Source organism: Bufo bufo, chromosome 1 (assembly GCF_905171765.1).
Source record: "Bufo bufo chromosome 1, aBufBuf1.1, whole genome shotgun sequence".
Lineage (NCBI taxonomy): Eukaryota > Metazoa > Chordata > Amphibia > Anura > Bufonidae > Bufo > Bufo bufo.
The window spans coordinates 640,573,150-640,597,604 of record NC_053389.1 but is presented as its reverse complement, the minus strand read 5'-3'; the positions used below and the strand labels follow the sequence as shown (position 1 = coordinate 640,597,604).

Genomic DNA, 24,455 nt, shown 5'->3' with positions numbered 1-24,455 from the left:
CTTTCTGTACGCTTTCAACACATATAACTACAGAAGTCAACTGAGAATATACTTTTCTTTTTGTACTGAAATAGGCCAGTAAACGCTTTCAGCAGAAATAAATGCACCAGTGAAGTGTGTATATTTTTTTCTTTCTATAATGAAATAGGCCACTAAACGATTTTGCCACAAATAAGTGCATCATTGAAGTGCATATATTTTTTTCTTTCTGTACTGAAATAGGCCACTAAAATCTTTTGCAAGAAATAAGTGCACCACTGTAGTGCATATATTATTTTCTTTCTATATTGAAATAGGCCACTAAATGCTTTTGCCACAAATAACTGCACCAGTAAAGTGCGTTTATTTTTTTCTTTCTGTACGCTTTCAACACATATATCTGCAGAAGTGAACTGCGTATATTTTTTTCTTGTTTGAAAAGATATAAGCAACTAAAGGCTTTTCAACATAACACTTGTATAATGGCTATTTGGATCCCCAAATAATCTTTCCCTGCACTTGTAAATCGCTATTCTAGCAATGTCCCTAGTGCCTTCTGACGTTTCTCCCTGCACTAAGATGCTGTGAAATGATTCCTCCCTATCCTTTCCCTGCACTTATAAATAGTTTTTTAAGTTTTTTTTCACAATGAGGTTTTTCCAATTGCTGTCCCTAGCGCCTTCTCATGTCTTTCCTTCCGTGTAGCTCCCTTTGTAGCTACCAGTCACGGCGGGTGTGCACTCAGACTCACAGATAACCCACCAACCAGGCTCTGGGCGAGAGACAGGGGAAGGGTCACCTCCTAGCTAATCCCTGACCTCTTTCCCTGCACTGCTCAGCCCACATGCAGACCTTTATGGTAGGTATGATGTGTCCCCGTGCCTGGGCTGAAACACCCTAAATTCCCTAAGATGGTGAAGAGGGGAAATAGGAGCAGCCTGCTCGCACAGAACCTGGATGGGAGAGATGACACAAAACAACCAAACTAGAAATCACACTTATCTTTCTGAGCTGGAACAGACAACCTTCCTTCCTAGCTTCCAAGACCACAATGATTCCTGTAATCCGCTCAGAGCACTGGGATGGTGTGCTATTTAAACTAATGACCCCACCCAGTGCACCTGATGAGAGGCGGATCCAGCACGGCTCCAAAACAAACACTAAACTCGTGCTGCTATCCTGACCGACCTCCGCACATCGTCAGAGCGGGGCATGACCCTACCATTTTAGGAAAAATTGTGATTTGTTGCCACAAAGCGCGAGGAAATTCGCATTCGTTGCAAATCGAATTTTTCCTGAAATTCGGATCGAATTCCACTTTTTCTGATTCTACTCGCTCATCTATACTGATAACCTATCCTCAGGATATTAGATAAAATGTTAAGAGCAGCACTCAATACCGTGTAGACACTGGAATGCATCAGGCCATCCGCGACCTCAGATCCACCTTGGTCATCCGATCAGCAAACAAAGTCAAATGACGGCAACATCTCCAGAAGTGAATTTTATTCACAGTGGGTCCATGAAAAACTGTGCAAATAACGCCAAAAAGTGCAACGTTTCGTCTAACAAGTAGTCTTTATCAAGCAGGATAGGTCGTCAGTATCTGATTGGTGGGGGTCTGACACCTGGGACCCCCGTCGAGCAGCTGTTTGAGTGTGGCGGTCTTCTTGCGGTTTACAAAGCACAGCGTCATACATTGTGTAGTGGCTGTGCTTGGTATCGTGCTCAGCCCCATTGAAGGGAATAATGATTCCAAGCACAGCCACTATGCAATTTAACGCACTGTGCTTGGTAAACTGCAAGAAGGCCGCAGCACTTACAGGAACACTGGTGCCTTCTCAAACAGCTGAATTGTGGGGGTTCCAGGTGTCTGACCCCCACCGATCAGATACTGATGACCTATCATGAGTATAGGTCATCAGTATCAAAATCTCAGAAAACCTCTTTAATGGGCAGGCTTGTGGTGGTTTAATTGCCCTTTTTTATTTATTGGTCTACCAAAATAATATTTGCAGCCATTTTTGTGGCACTTCATTAAGTTTTTTAGAGAAATATCTTTATTTGTTTTGAGGTAAACTGTGCAAAATAATTAGAAACTTAAAAAAGTTACAGCCCTTTATTATTTACTTTCTCAAACGGACATCAAAATAAATTAATACAACATTAACTTAATAAACTTTTTCATACCTAAAGTGTATCGTATTTTTCGCCCCATAAGACGCACTTTTTCTCCCCCCAAAATGGGGGGAAAATGCCCCTGCGTCTTATGGGGCGAATGCTTGCAGTTTTACATCGCAAGCTGCGATGTACGAGTGAGCGAGGACTCGGGGAGGGACTGGGAGGAGGAGCTGGGGGCCGGCAATAGCGGCGGGGCGGTGCAGTCAGTGTAGTATAGCCCCGCCGCTCCGGTATACTAATATAAGATGTCTTATTCAATTAATAGTTATTAAATATGCCCCCTCACTCCTAATAGTACCTTACATCCTAACAGCTTCTGTACAATGACGGCAGGCAGGCCGGGCGGGCGGCAGCGTAACTCCCTGATGTCACGTGCCTGCACCGCCTACTTTATGAATGAAGCAGGCGGCGCAGGCAAGTGACGTCAGTGAGGGACGTTTGATAACTATTAATTGAATAAGACATCTTATATTAGTATACCGGAGCGGCGGAGGATCTGTGGATGACATTTTTATGGGGGACATCTGTGGATCGCACAGTTATGGGCTGGGGGGGGTCTGTGGATGGCACTGTTATGGGGTGGGGGGTCTGTGGATGGCACATATATAATAGTGCCACCCACAGATCCCCCCTGTAACAGTGCCATCCACAGATCCCCCCTGTAACAGTGCTATCCACAGATCCCCCCTGTAACAGTGCCATCCACAGATCCCCCCTGTAACAGTGCCATCCACAGATCCCCCTGTAACAGTGCCATCCACAGATCCCCCTGTAACAGTGCAAGCCACAGATCCCCCTGTAACAGTGCAAGCCACAGATCCCCCCATAACAGTGTCCGTCATCCACAGATCCCCCCATAATAGTGTCCGTCATCCACAGATCCCCCCCATAACAGTGTCCGTCATCCACAGATCCCCCCATAACAGTGTCAGTCATCCACAGATCCCCCCATAACAGTGTCCGTCATCCACAGATCCCCCCATAACAGTGTCCGTCATCCACAGATCCCCCCATAACAGTGTCCGTCATCCACAGATCCCCTCATAACAGTGTCCGTCATCCACAGATCCCCCCATAACAGTGTCCGTCATCCACAGATCTCCAGTAATAGTGCCATCCACAGACCACCATTAGTTCCAAACCCACCAAACACACAGCACACCTTTTTGGTTAAAAATATTTTTTTTCTTATTTTCCTCCCCAAAAACCTAGGTGCGTCTTATGGGCCGGTGCATCTTATAGGGCGAAAAATACTATGTCTTGGGTGAACGGGTCAACTATTGCGATTATTTGGATGACTAGGGTGTCCCCCCCCACCCCATCCTTATTAATATTTTTTTTTACTCATGGTCTTAAACACATGAATTTGGGACTGAATTTTTTTTCCCTGGCATTTCTGCATACAGCGAATGTTAACATTAACATTTTCTAAGTGGCATTTTTACCCTATAGAGAAGTTATGTCAAAATGCCTGGAAAAGTGCCAAGAGCTACAGCACGCTTTGTTTTTCAAAAACGATAAAAAAACGCCACCTAATGAAAACAAAATATGGCAAATGTAATTTAAACATTTCTATCTGTGGTCATTGTTGGCTTTGAAGTCGAGGAGGCGGTCCTACCAGTGATTGACAGCCTTCCCTCTATGACTGTACCTACAGAGATAGCTGTCAATCACTGATAGGATCACCTCCTTGACTTCAAAGCCCAGAATTAGCAGAAGTATCAATCAATAAAATACAATATTCTGAATAATTTTCCCACAAAAATTATAGATCAAATTGCTTAGCAAACCCTGCCGTGTAACATGCTGCCTGCAGATTACTTCGCATTTTTATGATGAAAGTTCCTTTTAAGCCCTCTTGTTATGCACTGGTAAAAATATATACAATTAAACACTGTAAATGGTACATAATATTTTGCCAACTTATAAGAACAAATGTACTAGTCAAAAGAAAAGCTAGAAATGTCAAGTTGAGAGATCCAATTCTGTGTAACAAGTGGCACAATTCACATATTTATACTGGTAGCTGTAGGGTCAAGTAAATCTTATGTAAGTAATTCAAGTTAAGCTTGACACTCCTGATCAGGCTTAAAGGGAACCTATCATCAACTTTATGCTGGCCATACTATTGGCAGAATAACGTAGAGACAGGTGAGTTGATTTCAGAGGTCTGTCATTTATAAGTAAAAAGTAAGTGGTTGCCGAGAACCAACATCGCAATCATTGTAGACTGGGCTTGGAAAAGAGTCACGACCACCTGAGAAGAGTCATGGTTATTCATGAATTCCTGCTCTCCTGCCCACATGCTGATGACTGACAGGCTTCTACCTAGTTTTCTCCCTTTCTCTCTAGGAGAGAACTGCCAATCATCAGCAGATGGGTGTGTCACGACTGTGACTGATCCAGACAGGTCTGGGAGGAGAAGGTCGCAGCAACTTGCTACTCGCGATAGCTTGTGAGTTTGCTCCGTGGTTCAGGGTATGTCATCTGGGTTTTGCCTTGTGAACCTTTTTGTCCTGACTGGGAGTTTATAGGCATCCTTCTCAGGTGAGTCCTGTCTGCCACTCCCAGCTACTATATAAGTTTCACTTTCACTTGCAGTCATTGCCAGATATAGTCCTTACTTCCAGTTCTATTCTGACCTTTGAAGGAGATCGTTTGATGGTGTTGCTGTGGAGCTCTTGTCCGGCGTGGACTGTCGTGATTGGGATCGCCTTCTCTGCTCGTGACTGGATAAGTCTATCTTTGATATAGTTTGTTTGTTGCTGTCTTCCCCTGCTGTTCTCCTAGACATGAGTGATGGTGACTAGTGCTACCATCGGCCTTTCCCCACTCTAGGCTTGTTAGGGTGACTGAGGGTTTAGGCATACTGCTCGCCGCATGGGTTCACACCCTGTCGAGGGTATCAGGGCAGACAGGTGCCAGCTTAGGGTTAGTCAGGGGTGGCCATACTATTCCCATCCGTAGATAAGGGTCCCCCTTCCCCTCCGTCTGGTGCGACACGACTGCTGCTGGGGTAGCGGTCGTGACAGGGTGAGAGTGCAGGAGATTATGAATAACCATGACTCTTCTCAGGTAGATTTGACTCTTTTCAAGGCCTGGGCTGTAATTATTATGATGCTGGTTCTCAGCAACCACTTACTTTTAGCTCATGAGTTACACACCACTGAAATCAGAATTTCTGTCACTAATTTATGCTGCCCTCAGTGAGATCAGCATAAAGTTGATGATAGGTTCCCTTTAAGCAACTGGGTGGGGAACACTTATATATACAACCACAGCAAAAGATTTTTAAGAAACATTTTACATTTGCAATTTTGTTAAATGATATGCAATGACTGAAAATTAATTTACAGTATATTAGATCTGAGTTTCAATAATTATCCACCAGAAAAGCATGGAAGAAATGTAATGTGTGAGACAACAATGTGAAAAATGAATGTCTAATAGCATTTATGCAGTGCTTTCTCCTGATACACTGCTACATTTACAGAAAATAAATAATATTTTCTATTTAAATCCACCATGAAAGAGATGTTAGGCTACTTTCACACTTGCTTTGTGAAGATCCGGCAGGCAGTTCCGTCGCCAGAACTGCCTGCTGGATCCGGAAATCCGTGTGCAAACGGATAGCATTTGTAGACGGATCCGGATGCGGATCCGTCTCACAAATGCATTGAAACACGGATCCGTCTCTCCGGTGTCATCTGGAAAAATGGATACGGTATTTGTTTTTTGCATTTTTAAAGGTCTGCGCATGCACAGACCGGAAAACCGGATCCGTTTTGCCGAAACACTTGGTGACGAATCCTGCATTAATGCATTTCAATGAAAAATAATGCCGGATCCGGAATTCCGGCAAGTGTTCCGGAATTTTGGACGGAGAAAATACAGCAGCATGCTGCGGTATTTTCTCCGGCCAAATACCAAAAGAGTGACTGAACTGATGCATCCTGATGCATACTGAACGGATTGCTCTCCATTCAGAATGCATTAGGATAAAACTTATTTTTTCCGTTATTGCACTCCTAGGACGAAACTTAATACCGAAAAAGAATAGCGCTAGTGTGAAAGTACCCTTAGCTGATTTTATACCACAGCTGCGGGGGGGTTTTGATTCCTTTTCTGACAAATTTACTGTGACTGTTCTGAATTTCCAGTGGGTCTAATGTCCGGTATAAAGAAATTGTAATCTTTTCTATTAAAGCGGTTTCATGAGGATAACCCAGTACCAAATACTTTATCAGGGCATTAAATATCATTATGTAGAGCGGTGAGTCAATCCCACAGTGTGTCTCTTGTTTTGGTGAACCAAGCCTGTTCATGTATTACAAACTTGGCAATTTATTTGATTCCACAACATGTAATATTACATATGTCTTGTAGTGGCCACTGGAGGGGAATGTGTTGCCATCCACATCAGCTAATCACTTCGACCTGCTGCGATCAGCTGCATTCGGCTTCAATTTAAAAATGGCCTGTCTCTGTGAGACAACCAGTTAATGTGGTCTTTATGATTGATCTCAGAATTGCATACAAACAACTTGTCAGTGTGGCGGTGCCGCATCAAAGTTGTGGATATGATGATCATCATGGCTTATAAAACCTCTATGGTACACTGACTATACAATCAAGCACATTTCAGGTACATGTAGTTAGCATGGAGATTTCCATTTCTGTCTAATCCATTTTCACAGTAAGGGCATGATTACACAGTCAGGTTTTTTGATGAAGTTTTGGAAGTCAAAATTAGAGGTGGTTAATAAGAGGAGGTAAAGTATTGAGAAGAGATTCAACTTCTTTTTTAATTTTATGCCAGGTATTGGCTTTCAAATCGGCATCAAGAAACCTGAATGTGTGACTGTACCCTAAAGCCAAAAGATAGTAGGTGGCTATCATAACCAAATAACTTGGTTGCCAGAAAAGACCTAAAGGTTCAATGAAAAGGATTCATAAAAAAATCCTTTATGATACAAAAATACAAGTGGAAAACACAAAAAGCACCCAGATTTAATTAAAAAATTATCAAATTTACTGTACATACAATACAGTATAATGCAATCTCTTAAACTATATACACAACACATCTCTAACTAGCAGAAGCCTCATCACTTTTCTAGGTTATAGGTTGGTCACTTTTGAAAACTAAGAGTACACGAGAACATATACTACACATAGGGATAACAACCGCTCAGTTCTGAACACGATATTACAGTACATCCATCTTTTGGCCTCCACATACCTTAGTGGCCTAAGCAAATTATATTAATGCTTATTTGCAATCCTACAGTTATATAGCCCTATAATATTCCTGTTCTAGTAACCCCATTTTCCAATATTTGCATACTATTTCACCCTTGCTTTTATGTAGAATTCTCTATTGGAAAATGTGTTTTCTTAGTATTAGTATTGTTTTTTTTTTTTTGTATTTTACAACATCGTTCAGCCTGTACATGTTGTTTATTTTAACATTCTGAGATGTGTTTTTTCTTTGACAAGTGCCTCTCTTTTGTAACCTGGAAAAGTAACCTTTAAAAGGCTGTAATATTAATACATATCTGACCCTTTATTATTCTCTCTCTGTACATACAGTACTCGGTGACCTAAATAATTCAGTTTTTTGAATAAAGGACAAAAATAATAGCTCTTTGTAGATTTTCTCATTATGTATTTGGTAGTTAAAGCGACCCTCCAGTTCAAGAGAAAGAAAATTTATATTGACTGAGGAAAGAACAGAAGACTTTCGTAGTGACCTTGTTTTCATAATTTCAGCTGCAGATCTGCCAATTCCAAGTCTCACCTTTAGTCATCAAAGATGGCCACACTGGAGATGAAAATGTGCGGCTGTCTTGGATGGTAGAAAAGGAGACTGGGAATTAGCAGATCAGCAGTTGAAAAGATGAAATGTAGGGCACTAATTAAGTGTTCTCTTCATTACCCCAGTTAGTATGATTTTTTTTTTAACTGAAGGGATGCTTTAAAGATCATCTGTCAGTGTTCTAATACTTAAAAATACTTAAAAAGATACTCCTTCCTAAAGCATTTCTCACCTATGCACTGTATAAGTGATGTTATAAATTGGTGGGGGTCTGACTGCTGGGATCGGTGTTGGTTCAAGTGGTCAGACCCCAATGATCTAGCATTTATCTCCAGTGTACTTCAGGCTGGAATACCCCTTTAAAATCACTAACACTGCTTAAATACATATCACTGAAAGCATCATAAAACAAAACTTTTATTAGATATAATAAAGGTGTTTACATAGTAGAAAAGCTACAGCCAGCTCACCTTCTGATCCTGTGTGACGGTGCACGGGGCGGACTCAAGCCAGTCCTCGGAAGTAATGCACAAGGTAGAAAAAAAGCTCCAGCACCAGAGTGGACATAGTGAAAAATCCCGGTCTTTATTCGTCACCAAGATAAAGGTGCATACAGCAAACAGTGACACTGGGTCCCACTTTATCCCCAAGATCTACGCGTTTCGAACGATGTTGTTCTTAGTCATGATCTGAGGTGTCTGGCATGTACCGGGCTGAAATAAGGCTCACCCCCTCCGCATCCACCCACAGGGAGGGATCACAGGGGGCAGGGTGAACAAAAAATCAGTCCGGTCAACGCAAGACACCTGTGCAAACATATTCACCTGTGACATACAAAAACATACCTCACAGTGCTACAGAATATAATACAAAGTATATAGGATGTAGAATGTAAAATTGTGTAGTTATTCTCCTCCAAACAAGTATATAATTTATGGGATATAACATATGCTTGAAAGACCTCACATAATGTGAATGCATTGACATTGCCCACAAAAAATAAATGAACATATAAACAAATAAACTCAGCTGGAAAAATTGGAAAGAAGTTGAAAAAATAAATAAAATAAAATAAAGATGACATAAACCAGGACTGACAGTTTCCTGTAGTTCTATGTCAGTAATACCTGACTGCATCGTGTCTTTCTGATTTTTATTTTATTTTATTTTATTCATTTTCATTTATATTATTTGTAACGGACCGTTTCAGCAGACAAGGGGTTAAAATCCGTTTAGGCGATATGCCCCTTTTCTGAGAGACAGGCACAGCTACTGCAGAACACCAAACTCCCGAACCGGAATAGCACTCCAAACTGGGACCTCACGAATAGCTGCTAGCAGACGAACAGGAATCAGCTTACCCTCCTGGCAATCAGTCTCTAACAGCATATATCGGATCCCCCCAATAACGAGACAAGGCCCCGTGTTGAGGGTCAAGCAGTGGTCTGACTGTACTTCAAGTACAGCCTTTTTTATTCATAAACCACAAACATAGTACTGCCCACAGGGTTTTGAAATACAACCAATTAGTAATTTACAACACATACAATGTAAGTACAGCAACCAATCGTTCACGCCCCCAGAGGACCAGAAGGGAGACTGCGACACAGGACAGATTCAACATATCCCCACAATGCATCATGGTTTCCTCCTCTCTGTCCCGGAGACAACCGAGGAGCAATCCAATTATCTCTCAGGACAAAGGGAAATCGCCAATACACATGTGGATACAACAGGACAGACATCACTATTTAAACACACAATGGGACAATAGCACAATAGAAACACACCCAGCATATTCCTCCCAAGCTGACAAGTTACACTTATTATAAATTGTTACAACTTTGTGAGTTTACATTGTCCATACATATAACGTACATCAATTTAAACAGTATAACTTGGGGACAAACCTATCCAAAATTCACTTGAATAGGTTCAGGGGTTTAAAAGTTAGTATGGGCCATAATCCTGAGGCAAGAGGCTTTTAAACAGGCCTCTCCAAAACCCAGTGGCGAGGTTGGTTTCGCCACATTATTATTAATTATTGGATATTTGATGTAATTTAAATGTGAGTCCAAGGTAAACTGGTTATTCTGTCTGCATCATGTTTGCGAATTAACTCAAGGTGTAGACAGACGCCAGGATTCCTGCATAGAAAAGGATCAAGAAAATTGTGGTGACTACGATGCATTCAGGGATCACTGATCATGCTGCTTCTTCCGCCTGGAATATATCAGTCCCTTATTCCCGTTCACATCCGTCTCTTGAGAAGTCGTTCCATGTGAACTATGTTTTAAGCCCCGGAATACGAGCCGATCCATTGGAAAAGCAGCAAGCTGGTTTATTACAACATAGATCTTACACAGCTTAACCACTTCAGCCCCCAGTGCTTAAACACCCTGAAAGACCAGGCCACTTTTTACACTTCTGACCTTCACTACTTTCACCGTTTATTGCTCGGTCATGCAACTTACCACCCAAATGAATTTTACCTCCTTTTCTTCTCACTAATAGAGCTTTCATTTGGTGGTATTTCATTGCTGCTGACATTTTTACTTTTTTTGTTATTAATCGAAATTTAACGATTTTTTTGCAAAAAAATGACATTTTTCACTTTCAGTTGTAAAATTTTGCAAAAAAAAACGACATCCATATAGAAATTTTGCTCTAAATTTATAGTTCTACATGTCTTTGATAAAAAAAAAATGTTTGGGTAAAAAAAAAATGGTTTGGGTAAAAGTTATAGCGTTTACAAACTATGGTACAAAAATGTGAATTTCCGCTTTTTGAAGCAGCTCTGACTTTCTGAGCACCTGTCATGTTTCCTGAGGTTCTACAATGGCCAGACAGTACAAACACCCCACAAATGACCCCATTTCGGAAAGTACACACCCTAAGGTATTCGCTGATGGGCATAGTGAGTTCATAGAACTTTTTATTTTTTGTCACAAGTTAGCGGAAAATGATGATTTTTTTTTTTTTTTTCTTACAAAGTCTCATATTCCACTAACTTGTGACAAAAAATAAAAACTTCTATGAACTGACTATGCCCATCACGAAATACCTTGGGGTCTCTTCTTTCCAAAATGGGGTCACTTGTGGGGTAGTTATACTGCCCTGGCATTCTAGGGGCCCAAATGTGTGGTAAGGAGTTTGAAATCAAATTCTGTAAAAAATGACCTGTGAAATCCGAAAGGTGCTCTTTGGAATATGGGCCCCTTTGCCCACCTAGGCTGCAAAAAAGTATCACACATCTGGTATCTCCGTACTCAGGAGAAGGTGGGGAATGTGTTTTGGGGTGTCATTTTACATATACCCATGCTGGGTGAGATAAATATCTTGGTCAAATGCCAACTTTGTATAAAAAAATGGGAAAAGTTGTCTTTTGCCAAGATATTTCTCTCACCCAGCATGGGTTTATGTAAAATGACACCCCAAAACACATTCCCCACCTTCTCCTGAGTACGGAGATAGCAGATGTGTGACACTTTTTTGCAGCCTAGGTGGGCAAAGGGGCCCATATTCCAAAGAGCACCTTTCGGATTTCACCGGTCATTTTTTACAGAATTTGATTTCAAACTCCTTACCACACATTTGGGCCCCTAGAATGCCAGGGCAGTATAACTACCCCCACAAGTGACTCCATTTTTTTTTTTTTCATACAAAGTCTCATATTCCACTAACTTGTGACAAAAAATAAAAACTTCATGAACTCACTATGCCCATCAGCGAATACCTTGGGGTCTCTTCTTTCCAAAATGGGGTCACTTGTGGGGTAGTTATACTGCCCTGGCATTCTAGGGGCCCAAATGTGTGGTAAGGAGTTTGAAATCAAATTCTGTAAAAAATGACCTGTGAAATCCGAAAGGTGCTCTTTGGAATATGGGCCCCTTTGCCCACCTAGGCTGCAAAAAAGTGTCACACATCTAGTATTGCCGTACTCAGGAGAAGGTGGGGAATGTGTTTTGGAGTGTCATTTTACATATACCCATGCTGGGTGAGATAAATATCTTGGTCAAATGCCAACTTTGTATAAAAAAATGGGAAAAGTTGTCTTTTGCCAAGATATTTCTCTCACCCAGCATGGGTATATGTAAAATGACACCCAAAACACATTCCCCAACTTCTCCTGAGTACGGCGATTCCAGATGTGTGACACTTTTTTGCAGCCTAGGTGGGCAAAGGGGCCCATATTCCAAAGAGCACCTTTCGGATTTCACAGGTCATTTTTTACAGAATTTGATTTCAAACTCCTTACCACACATTTGGGCCCCTAGAATGCCAGGGCAGTATAACTACCCCACAAGTGACCCCATTTTGGAAAGAAGAGACCCCAAGGTATTCGCTGATGGGCATAGTGAGTTCATGGAAGTTTTTATTTTTTGTCACAAGTTAGTGGAAATTGATATTTTTAATTTTTTTCTTCCAAAGTCTCCCGTTCCGCTAACTTGGGACAAAAATTTCAATCTTACATGGACTCAATATGCCCCTCACGGAATACCTGGGGGTGTCTTCTTTCCGAAATGGGGTCACATGTGGGGTATTTATACTGCCCTGGCATTCTAGGGGCCCTAAAGCGTGAGAAGAAGTCTGGAATATAAATGTCTAAAAAATTTTACGCATTTGGATTCCGTGAGGGGTATGGTGAGTTCATGTGAGATTTTATTTTTTGACACAAGTTAGTGGAATATGAGACTTTGTAAGAAAAAAAAATAAAAATTCCGCTAACTTGGGCCAAAAAAATGTCTGAATGGAGCCTTACAGAGGGGTGATCAATGACAGGGGTGGTGATCAATGACAGGGGGGGTGATCAATGACAGGGGGGGTGATCAATGACAGGGGGGGTGATCAATGACAGGGGGGTGATCAGGGAGTCTATATGGGGTGATCACCACAGTCATTGATCACGCCCCTGTAAGGCTTCATTCAGACGTCCGGATGCGTTTTGCGGATCGGATCCATCTATCAGTGCATCCGTAAAAATCATGCCGACATCTGAATGGAGCTTTACAGGGGGGTAATCAATGACAGGGGGGTGATCACCACAGTCATTGATCATGCCCCTGTAAGGCTTCATTCAGACGTCCGGATGCGTTTTGCGGATCGGATCCATCTATCAGTGCATCCGTAAAAATCATGCGGACATCTGAATGGAGCTTTACAGGGGGGTGATCAGGGAGTCTATATGGGGTGATCACCACAGTCATTGATCATGCCCCTGTAAGGCTTCATTCAGACGTCTGGATGCGTTTTGCGGATCGGATCCATCTATCAGTGCATCCGTAAAAATCATGCGGACATCTGAATGGAGCTTTACAGGGGGGTGATCAGGGAGTCTATATGGGGTGATCACCACAGTCATTGATCACGCCCCTGTAAGGCTTCATTCAGACGTCCGGATGCGTTTTGCGGATCCGATCCATCTATCAGTGCATCCGTAAAAATCATGCGGACATCTGAATGGAGCTTTACAGGGGGGTAATCAATGACAGGGGGGTGATTACCACAGTCATTGATCATGCCCCTGTAAGGCTTCATTCAGACGTCCGGATGCGTTTTGCGGATCGGATCCATCTATCAGTGCATCCGTAAAAATCATGTGGACATCTGAATGGAGCTTTACAGGGGGGTGATCAGGGACAGGGGGGTGATTACCACAGTCATTGATCATGCCCCTGTAAGGCTTCATTCAAACGTCCGGATGCGTTTTGCGGATCGGATCCATCTATCAGTGCATCCGTAAAAATCATGCCGACATCTGAATGGAGCTTTACAGGTGGGTGATCAGGGAGTCTATATGGGGTGATCACCACAGTCATTGATCATGCCCCTGTAAGGCTTCATTCAGACGTCCGGATGCGTTTTGCGGATCGGATCCATCTATCAGTGCATCCGTAAAAATCATGCGGACATCTGAATGGAGCTTTACAGGGGGGTGATCAGGGAGTCTATATGGGGTGATCACCACAGTCATTGATCATGCCCCTGTAAGGCTTCATTCAGACGTCCGGATGCGTTTTGCGGATCGGATCCATCTATCAGTGCATCCGTAAAAATCATGCGGACATCTGAATGGAGCTTTACAGGGGGGTGATCAGGGAGTCTATATGGGGTGATCACCACAGTCATTGATCATGCCCCTGTAAGGCTTCATTCAGACGTCCGGATGCGTTTTGCGGATCGGATCCATCTATCAGTGCATCCGTAAAAATCATGCGGACATCTGAATGGAGCTTTACAGGGGGGTGATCAGGGAGTCTATATGGGGTGATCACCACAGTCATTGATCATGCCCCTGTAAGGGCTTCATTCAGACGTCCGGATGCGTTTTGCGGATCCGATCCATCTATCAGTGCATCCGTAAAAATCATGCGGACATCTGAATGGAGCTTTACAGGGGGGTAATCAATGACAGGGGGGTGATTACCACAGTCATTGATCATGCCCCTGTAAGGCTTCATTCAGACGTCCGGATGCGTTTTGCGGATCCGATCCATCTATCAGTGCATCCGTAAAAATCATGCGGACATCTGAATGGAGCTTTACAGGGGGGTAATCAATGACAGGGGGGGTGATTACCACAGTCATTGATCATGCCCCTGTAAGGCTTCATTCAGACGTCCGGATGCGTTTTGCGGATCGGATCCATCTATCAGTGCATCCGTAAAAATCATGCGGACATCTGAATGGAGCTTTACAGGGGGGTGATCAGGGACAGGGGGGTGATTACCACAGTCATTGATCATGCCCCTGTAAGGCTTCATTCAAACGTCCGGATGCGTTTTGCGGATCGGATCCATCTATCAGTGCATCCGTAAAAATCATGCCGACATCTGAATGGAGCTTTACAGGGGGGTGATCAGGGAGTCTATATGGGGTGATCACCACAGTCATTGATCATGCCCCTGTAAGGCTTCATTCAGACGTCCGGATGCGTTTTGCGGATCGGATCCATCTATCAGTGCATCCGTAAAAAATCATGCGGACATCTGAATGGAGCTTTACAGGGGGGTGATCAGGGAGTCTATATGGGGTGATAACCACAGTCATTGATCACGCCCCTGTAAGGCTTCATTCAGACGTCCGGATGCGTTTTGCGGATCGGATCCATCTATCAGTGCATCCGTAAAAATCATGCGGACATCTGAATGGAGCTTTACAGGGGGGTGATCAGGGAGTCTATATGGGGTGATCACCACAGTCATTGATCATGCCCCTGTAAGGCTTCATTCAGACGTCCGGATGCGTTTTGCGGATCGGATCCATCTATCAGTGCATCCGTAAAAATCATGCGGACATCTGAATGGAGCTTTACAGGGGGGTAATCAATGACAGGGGGGGTGATCAATGACAGGGGGGTGATCAGGGAGTCTATATGGGGTGATCACCACAGTCATTGATCACGCCCCTGTTAAGGCTTCATTCAGACGTCCGGATGCGTTTTGCGGATCCGATCCATCTATCAGTGGATCCGTAAAAATCATGCGGACGTCTGAATGGAGCTTTACAGGGGGGGTGATCAATGACAGGGGGGGTAATCAATGACAGGGGGGTGATCAGGGAGTCTATATGGGGTGATCAGGGGTGATCAGGGGCTAATAGGGGTTAATAAGTGACGGGGGGGGGGGGGGTGTAGTGTAGTGGTGCTTGGTTGCTACTTTACTGAGCTACCTGTGTCCTCTGGTGGTCGATCCAAACAAAGGGGACCACCAGAGGACCAGGTAGCAGGTATATTAGACGCTGTTATCAAAACAGCGTCTAATATACCTGTTAGGGGTTAAAAAAACCACATCTCCAGCCTGCCAGCGAACGATCGCCGCTGGCAGGCTGGAGATCAACTCTCTTACCTTCCGTTCCTGTGAGCGCGCGCGCCTGTGTGCGCGCGTTCACAGGAAATCTCGGCCATCGCGAGATGACGCATATATGCGTGACTCTGCGCAGGGCTGCCACCTCCGGAACGAGATCCTGCGTTAGGCGGTCCGGAGGTGGTTAATATTAGTAGAAAAACATCATACAGTATGGACTGGGACTTAGTCTCCGGGTGTCGGGTATTTGCACACAATTTAAAGACAGGTAGATATTATGTGTTCTGTCACTATTCCCTATAACAATTACCTCAACATAATTATATTGTTATATTGCACCTTCACCTTTGATCTTATTCATTGAGAGTCACATTGATTCCTTTCTGTGTGCTTTTTTTGTTATTTGTTTTCTATTATTTTTGTATCCTTATTAATTTGTGTTAATAATTTATAGTTTTATGATTTTAATATCTAACTGAATGCGATTTCTGCATATATCAGAAAGCCACATACAGAGAGCAATACAATGTATACCTATTCTCATATTCACCAGTTACTGTGTTATCAGGGGGTCACATGTGTGCTGGAGCGCATAAGCCACATAGGGATGCAAAGAAGCACGCATGTGTTATCACAATATCAATACCCTAAATAGGTCATATGTATACATTATAAAAATTGATCCCCCGGGTACATGTATATAATGCCTATACAGATGTCATGAAGTAATCCAATCATAGATTTGGAGAAAAGAAAACTACAGAGAATTAAAAATAACCATATATATATATATAAAATTTATATAGGGGTATATGTAAAAACAAAGCAAAAAATTGTTGCGCTGCATGTTGATATTAATATAGATACATTAATTCTTTTTTAAGATTGAGACCATGTGGGAATCTTGTATTTAGTCTCCAAATCCAAAATGCTTCCCTGAGAAGATGTCAATGAATTCACATTATGTGAGGTCTTTCAATCATATGTTATATCCCATAAATTATATACTTGTTTGGAGGAGAATAACTACACAATTTTACATTCTACATCCTATATACTTTGTATTATATTCTGTAGCACTGTGAGGTATGTTTTTGTATGTCACAGGTGAATATGTTTGCACAGGTGTCTTGCGTTGACCGGACTGATTTTTTGTACGCCCTGCCCCCTGTGATCCCTCCCTGTGGGTGGATGCGGAGGGGGTGAGCCTTATTTCAGCCCGGTACATGCCAGACACCTCAGATCATGACTAAGAACAACATCGTTCGAAACGCGTAGATCTTGGGGATAAAATGGGACCCAGTGTCACTGTTTGCTGTATGCACCTTTATCTTGGTGACGAATAAAGACCGGGATTTTTCACTATGTCCACTCTGGTGCTGGAGCTTTTTTCTACCTTGTGCATTAAAGGTGTTTACACTATTAAAACATGGGGGACCCAGGTGAGTAAATACAAACGAAACAAAAACATGAATACAATAAAACAAAAATATAAGGCAGAGTGAAGGGGTGTGTGTGTGGGGTATTTCTCGATTCAGGGCGTCTTATCTTGTACCTATCTTACTTATCTTTAGGGCCTTTCTCAGGGATCCTTAGGTTAGGAACAAGCACAGAGTACACCTACCATCAAATTGTGACTTTGGCGACAGGCCATAGAGGTGTAGGGCTAACTAGGGATAGAAATAACGCCCCCCCCCCCACCCATACACACACTGCCACCACCCCCTCATCCTGCCCAATTTGTAAATGAAAACAAAATATGGCAAATGTAATTTAAACATTTCTATCTGTGGTCATTGTGGGCTTTGAAGTCGAGGAGGCGGTCCTACCAGTGATTGACAGCCTTCCCTCTATGACTGTACCTACAGAGATAGCTATCAATCACTGATAGGATCACCTCCTTGACTTCAAAGCCCAGAATTAGCAGAAGTATCAATCAATAAAATACAAGTTATTCTGAATCTTTTCCCACAAAAATGATATATCAAATTGCTTAGCAAACCCTGCCGTATAACATGCTGCCTGCAGATTACTTCGCATTTTTATGATGAAAGTTCCTTTTAAGCCCTCTTGTTATGCACTGGTAAAAATATATACAGGGTGGGCCATTATATGGATACACCTTAATAAAATGGGAATGGTTGGTGATATTAACTTCCTGTTTGTGGCACATTAGTATATGTGAGGGGGGAAACTTTTCAAGATGTGTGGTGACCATGGCGGCCATTTTGAAGTCAGCCATTTTGAATCCAACTTTTGTTTTTTCAATAGGAAGAAGGTCATGTGACACATCTAACTTATTGGGAATTTCACAAGAAAAACAATGGTGTGCTTGGTTTTAACGTTACTTTATTCTTTCATGAGTTATTTACAAGTTTCTGACCACTTATAAAATATGTTCAATGTGCTGCCCATTGTGTTGGATTGTCAATGCAACCCTCTCTCCACTCTTCACACACTGATAGCAACACTGCAGGAGAAATGCTAGCACAGGCTTCCAGTATCCGTAGTTTCAGGTGCTGCACATCTCGTATCTTCACAGCATAGACAATTGCCTTCAGATGACCCCAAAGATAAAAGTCTAAGGGGGTCAGATCGGGAGACCTTGGGGGCCATTCAACTGGCCCACGATGACCAATCCACTTTCCAGGAAACTGTTCATCTAGGAATGCTCAGACCTGACACCCATAATGTGGTGGTGCACCATCTTGCTGGAAAAACTCAGGGAACGTGCCAGCTTCAGTGCATAAAGAGGGAAACACATCATCATGTAGCAATTTCGCATATCCAGTGGCCTTGAGGTTTCCATTGATGAAAAATGGCCCCACTATATTTGTATCCCATATACCACACCATACCATCAATTTTTTTGTTCCAACAGTCTTGGAGGGATCTATCCAATGTGGGTTAGTGTCAGACCAATAGCGGTGGTTTTGTTTGTTAACTTCACCATTCACATAAAAGTTTGCCTCATCACTGAACAAAATCTTCTGCGTAAACTGAGGGTCCTGTTCCAATTTTTGTTTTGCCCATTCTGCAAATTCAGTGCGCCGATCTGGGTCATCCTCGTTGAGATGTCCGCCGAAGGGATGTTCGACTAATGCCACTCTCCAGTGACATGCGGCGGTGCTACGCTGTGGGCTCTTGCTGAATGAAGCTAGGACAGCCACTGATGTTTCTTCATTAGAGACAGATTCATGCGTCCACATTTTGGCAAATCCAACACTGAACCAGTTTCACGAAACTTAGCAAGCAGTTTGCTAACTGTAGCATGGGAGATGGGTGGTCTCGTAGGGTGTCTTGAATTGAAATCTGCTGCAATGACCCGGTTACTGCGTTCACCAGACATCAACACAATTTCTATCCGCTCCTCACGTGTTAACCTCGGCGACATGTCAATGGCTGTAAACAAAGAGAAACTTGTAAATAACCCATGAAAGAATAAAGTTACGTTAAAACTAAGCACACCATTGTTTTTCGTGTATAATTCCCAATAAATTTGATGTGTCACATGACCCTCTTCCTATTGAAAAAACAAAAGTTGGATTAAAAATGTCCGACTTTAAAATGTCCGACATGGTCACCACCCATCTTGAAAAGTTTCCCCCCTCACATATACTAATGTGCCACAAACAGGAAGTTAATATCACCAACCATTCCCATTTTATTAAGGTGTATCCATATAAATGCCAACTTATAAGAACAAATGTACTAGCCCAAAAAAAAGCTAGAAATGTCAAGTTGAGAGATCCAATTCTGTGTAATAAGTGGCACAATTCACATATTTATACTGGTAGCTGTAGGGTCAAGTAAATCTTATGTAAGTAATTCAAGTTAAGCTTGACACTCCTGATCAGGCTTAAAGGGAACCTATCATCAACTTTATGCTGGCCATACTATTGGCAGAATAACGTAGAGACAGGTGAGTTGATTTCAGAGGTCTGTCATTTATAAGTAAAAAGTAAGTGGTTGCCGAGAACCAACATCACAATCATTGTAGACTAGGCCTGGAAAAGAGTCACGACCACCTGAGAAGAGTCATGGTTATTCATGAATTCCTGCTCTCCCTAGAAGAGTCTTCTACCTAGCTTTCTCCCTTTCTCTCTAGGAGAGAACTGCCAATCATCAGCAGATGGGTGAGAGTTCAGGAGATTATGAATAATTACTCTTCTCAAGTAGATTTGACTCTTTTCAAGGCCTGGGCTGTAATTATTATGATGCTGGTTCTCAGCAACCACTTACTTTTAGCTCATGAGTTACACACCATTGAATTCAGAATTTCTGTCACTAATTTATGCTGCCCTCAGTAAGATCAGCTAAAGTTGATGATAGGTTCCTTTAAGCAACTGGGTGGGGAACACATATATACAACCACAGCAAAAGATTTTTAAGAAACATTTTCCATTTTCCATTTTGTTAAATGATATGAAATGACTGAAAATTAATTTACAGTATATTAGATCTGAGTTTCAATAATTATCCACCAGAAAAGCATGGAAGAAATGTAATGTGTGAGACAACAATGTGAAAAATGAATGTCTAATAGCATTTATGCAGTGCTTTCTCCTGATACACTACTACACTTACAGAAAATAAAGAATATTTTCTATTTAAATCCACTATGAAAGAGATGTTAGGCTACTTTCACACTTGCTTTGTGAAGATCCGGCAGGCAGTTCCGTCGCCGGAACTGCATGCTGGATCCGGAAATCCGTGTGCAAACGGATAGCATTTGTAGACGGATCCGGATGTGGATCCGTCTAACAAATGCATTGAAACACCGGATCCGTCTCTCCGGTGTCATCCGGAAAAACGGATCCGGTATTTTTTTTTTTCATTTTTAAAGGTCTGCGCATGCACAGACCGGAAAACCGGATCCGTTTTGCCAGAACACTTAGTGACGAATCCTGCATTAATGCATTTCAATGAAAAATAATGCCCGATCCGGAATTCCGGAGAGTGTTCCGGAATTTTGGACGGAGAAAATACACCAGCATGCTGCGGTATTTTCTCCGGCCAAATACCAAAAGAGTGACTGAACTGAAGACATCCTGATGCATACTGAACGGATTGCTCTCCATTCAGAATGCATTAGGATAAAACTTATTTTTTCCGTTATTGCACTCCTAGGACGAAACTCAATACCGAAAAAGAATAGCGCTAGTGTGAAAGTACCCTTAGCTGATTTTATACCACAGCTGCGGGGGGGTTTTGATTCCTTTTCTGACAAATTTACTGTGACTGTTCTGAATTTCCAGTGGGTCTAATGTCCGGTATAAAGAAATTGTAATCTTTTCTATTAAAGCGGTTTCATGAGGATAACCCAGTACCAAATACTTTATCAGGACATTAGATATCATTATGTAGAGCGGTGAGTCAATCCCACAGTGTGTCTCTTGTTTTGGTGAACCAAGCCTGTTCATGTATTACAAACTTGGCAATTTATTTGATTCCACAACATGTAATATTACATATGTCTTGTAGTGGCCACTGGAGGGGAATGTGTTGCCATCCACATCAGCTAATCACTTCGACCTGCTGCGATCAGCTGCATTCGGCTTCAATGTAAAAATGGCCTGTCTCTGTGAGACAACCAGTTAATGTGGTCTTTATGATTGATCTCAGAATTGCATACAAACAACTTGTCAGTGTGGCGGTGCTGCATCAAAGTTGTGGATATGATGATCATCATGGCTTATAAAACCTCTATGGTACACTGACTATACAATCAAGCACATTTCAGGTACATGTAGTTAGCATGGAGATTTCCATTTCTGTCTAATCCATTTTCACAGTAAGGGCATGATCACGCAGTCAGGTCTTTTGATGCAGTTTTGGAAGTCAAAATTAGAGGTGGTTAATAAGAGGAGGTAAAGTATTGAGAAGAGATTCAACTTCTTTTTTCTTTTTTAATTTTATGCCTGGTATTGGCTTTCAAATCAGCATCAAGAAACCTGAATGTGTGACTGTACCCTAAAGCCAAAAGATAGTAGGTGGCTATCATAACCAAATAACTTGGTTGCCAGAAAAGACCTAAAGGTTCAATGAAAAGGATTCATAAAAAAATCTTTTATGATACAAAAATACAAGTGGAAAACACAAAAAGCACCCAGATTTAATAAAAAAATTATCAAATTTACTGTACATACAATACAATACAGTATAATGCAATCTCTTAAACTATATACACAACACATCTCTAACTAGCAGAAGCCTCATCACTTTTCTAGGTTATAGGTTGGTCACTTTTGAAAACTAAGAGTACACGAGAACATATACTACACATAGGGATAACAACCGCTCAGTTCTGAACACGATATTACAGTACATCCATCTTTTGGCCTCCACATAATATACCTTAGTGGCCTAAGCAAATTATATTAATGCTTATTTGCAATCCTACAGTTATATAGCCCTATAATATTCCTGTTCTAGTAACCCCATTTTCCAATATTTGCATACTATTTCACCCTTGCTTTTATGTAGAATTCTCTATTGGAAAATGTGTTTTCTTAGTATTAGTATTGTTTTTTTTTTGTATTTTACATCGTTCAGCCTGTACATGTTGTTTATTTTAACATTCTGAGATGTGTTTTTTCTTTGACAAGTGCCTCTCTTTTGTAACCTGGAAAAGTAACCTTTAAAAGGCTGTAATATTAATACATATCTGACCCTTTATTATTCTCTCTCTGTACATACAGTACTCGGTGACCTGAATAATTCAGTTTTTAGAATAAAGGACAAAAATAATAGCTCTTTGTAGATTTTCTCATTATGTATTTGGTAGTTAAAGCGACCCTCCAGTTCAAGAGAAAGAAAATTTATATTGACTGAGGAAAGAACAGAAGACTTTCGTGGTGACCTTGTTTTCATAATTTCAGCTGCAGATCTGCCAATTCCAAGTCTCACCTTTAGTCATCAAAGATGGCCACACTGGAGATGAAAATGTGCGGCTGTCTTGGATGGTAGAAAAGGAGATTGGGATGAAATGGAGGGCACTAATTAAGTGTTCTCTTCATTACCCCAGTTAGTATGATTTTTTTTTAACTGAAGGGATGCTTTAAAGATCACCTGTCAGTGTTCTAATACTTAAAAAGATACTCCTTCCTAAAGCATTTCTCACCTATGCACTGTATAAGTGATAAGTTATAAATTGGTGGGGGTCTGACTGCTGGGATCGGTTCAAGTGGTCAGACACCAATGATCTAGCATTTATCTCCAGTGTACTTCAGGCTGGAATACCCCTTTAAAATCACTGACACTGCTTAAATACATATCACTGAAAGCATCATAAAACAAAACTTTTATTAGATATACTAAAGGTGTTTACACTATTAAAACATGGGGGACCCAGGTGAGTAAATACAAACAAAAAAAAAACAAAAACATGAATACAATAAAGCAAAAAAATAAGGCAGGGTGATGGGGGGTGTGTGTGGGGTATTTCTCGATTCAGGATTCAGGGCGTCTTATCTTGTACCTATCTTACTTATCTTTAGGGCCTTTCTCAGGGATCCTCAGGTTAGGTACAAGCACAGAGTACACCTACCATCAAATTGTGACTTCGGAGACAGGCCATAGAGGTGTAGGGCTAACTAGGGATAGAAATAACGCTCCCCCACCCACCCACACACTGCCACCACCCCCTCATCCTGCCCAATTTGTTTGTTTTCTAGTATTTATGTTTTGCTCTGGTTTGTATTTACTCACCTGGCTTCCCTATGTTTTAATAGTATAAACCCCTTTAGTATATCTAATAAAAGTTATGTTTTATGATACTTTTAGTGATATGGAACACCCCTTACTTATTACATCCTTCTGTTTTCATCCTCAATAGTAATTGTTTCTAGTTTGATAAATAATAAACCTCCCCTGCCACTATGGAGGGCACTAGTTTAGCATAAGTCCTTAAGCAGTGACAAGGCCTAACTCTGTGTACTTTATTTACAAAAATATGTTAAAAAAAATGTCTAAAATGAAAAATCATATTTTGTTTTAGAAATTTCCTCTCCTTCATGGGCCAAATGATTTCTCTGCAATTATAGTCTGTGTATGAATTCAATCTGTTTGGCTCCCTATGGTTTGTAACTTCCTGTCTCTTCCTTTTATCTCCTATCACCAGAAGAAACTAATTTTTTTACCCTGTTAAACTTTAACTCCTTTTTAATGTATTGTTAAATATGAACAGACATAAAATGTAATAGGATCTAGCAAAATCATTAGTTGGACAATGCATCAAATGTTCTTTTTTTATGGAATGGTTAAATTACGCAGAATCATAATTATAATAGTCTATAAGTAAAACCTGATATAGTATCTAATATTATCTTTTTTTAATCTGTTCTTAGGAATATTCAAGAGCTCATGCTACATAGACGTTCGTTGGTTCCCTTTTGATATTCAAAAATGTAAACTAAAGTTTGGATCTTGGACTTATGGTGGTTGGTCCCTGGACCTACAGCTGCTAGAAGCAGACATTTCTGAGTATATCTCTAATGGAGAATGGGATCTTGTTGGTAAGTTTTGAATGAGGGAGTATCTCCATATTGCTATGTGTTGTCCTTATCTATCACATTGTATACTGCTATTTGTGTAGTTCTAATAGCACAAGCTAAATGATAGAAAACTCACATATTTACCTTATTTTTTGGACTATAATAAGCACTGTAACA

General features: G+C 41.4%; 1 protein-coding gene across 1 annotated transcript in view; it reads left to right on the top strand.

The window, feature by feature from the left end:
• Positions 1 to 24,455, top strand: part of LOC120985751 (neuronal acetylcholine receptor subunit alpha-7) — a 414,569-nt gene that overhangs the window by 338,199 nt on the left and 51,915 nt on the right. The window contains exon 6 of the mRNA XM_040413865.1: positions 24,132 to 24,299. Within this exon, the coding sequence (XP_040269799.1) occupies positions 24,132 to 24,299 (168 nt within the window). The remainder of the gene's footprint in view (positions 1 to 24,131; positions 24,300 to 24,455) is intronic.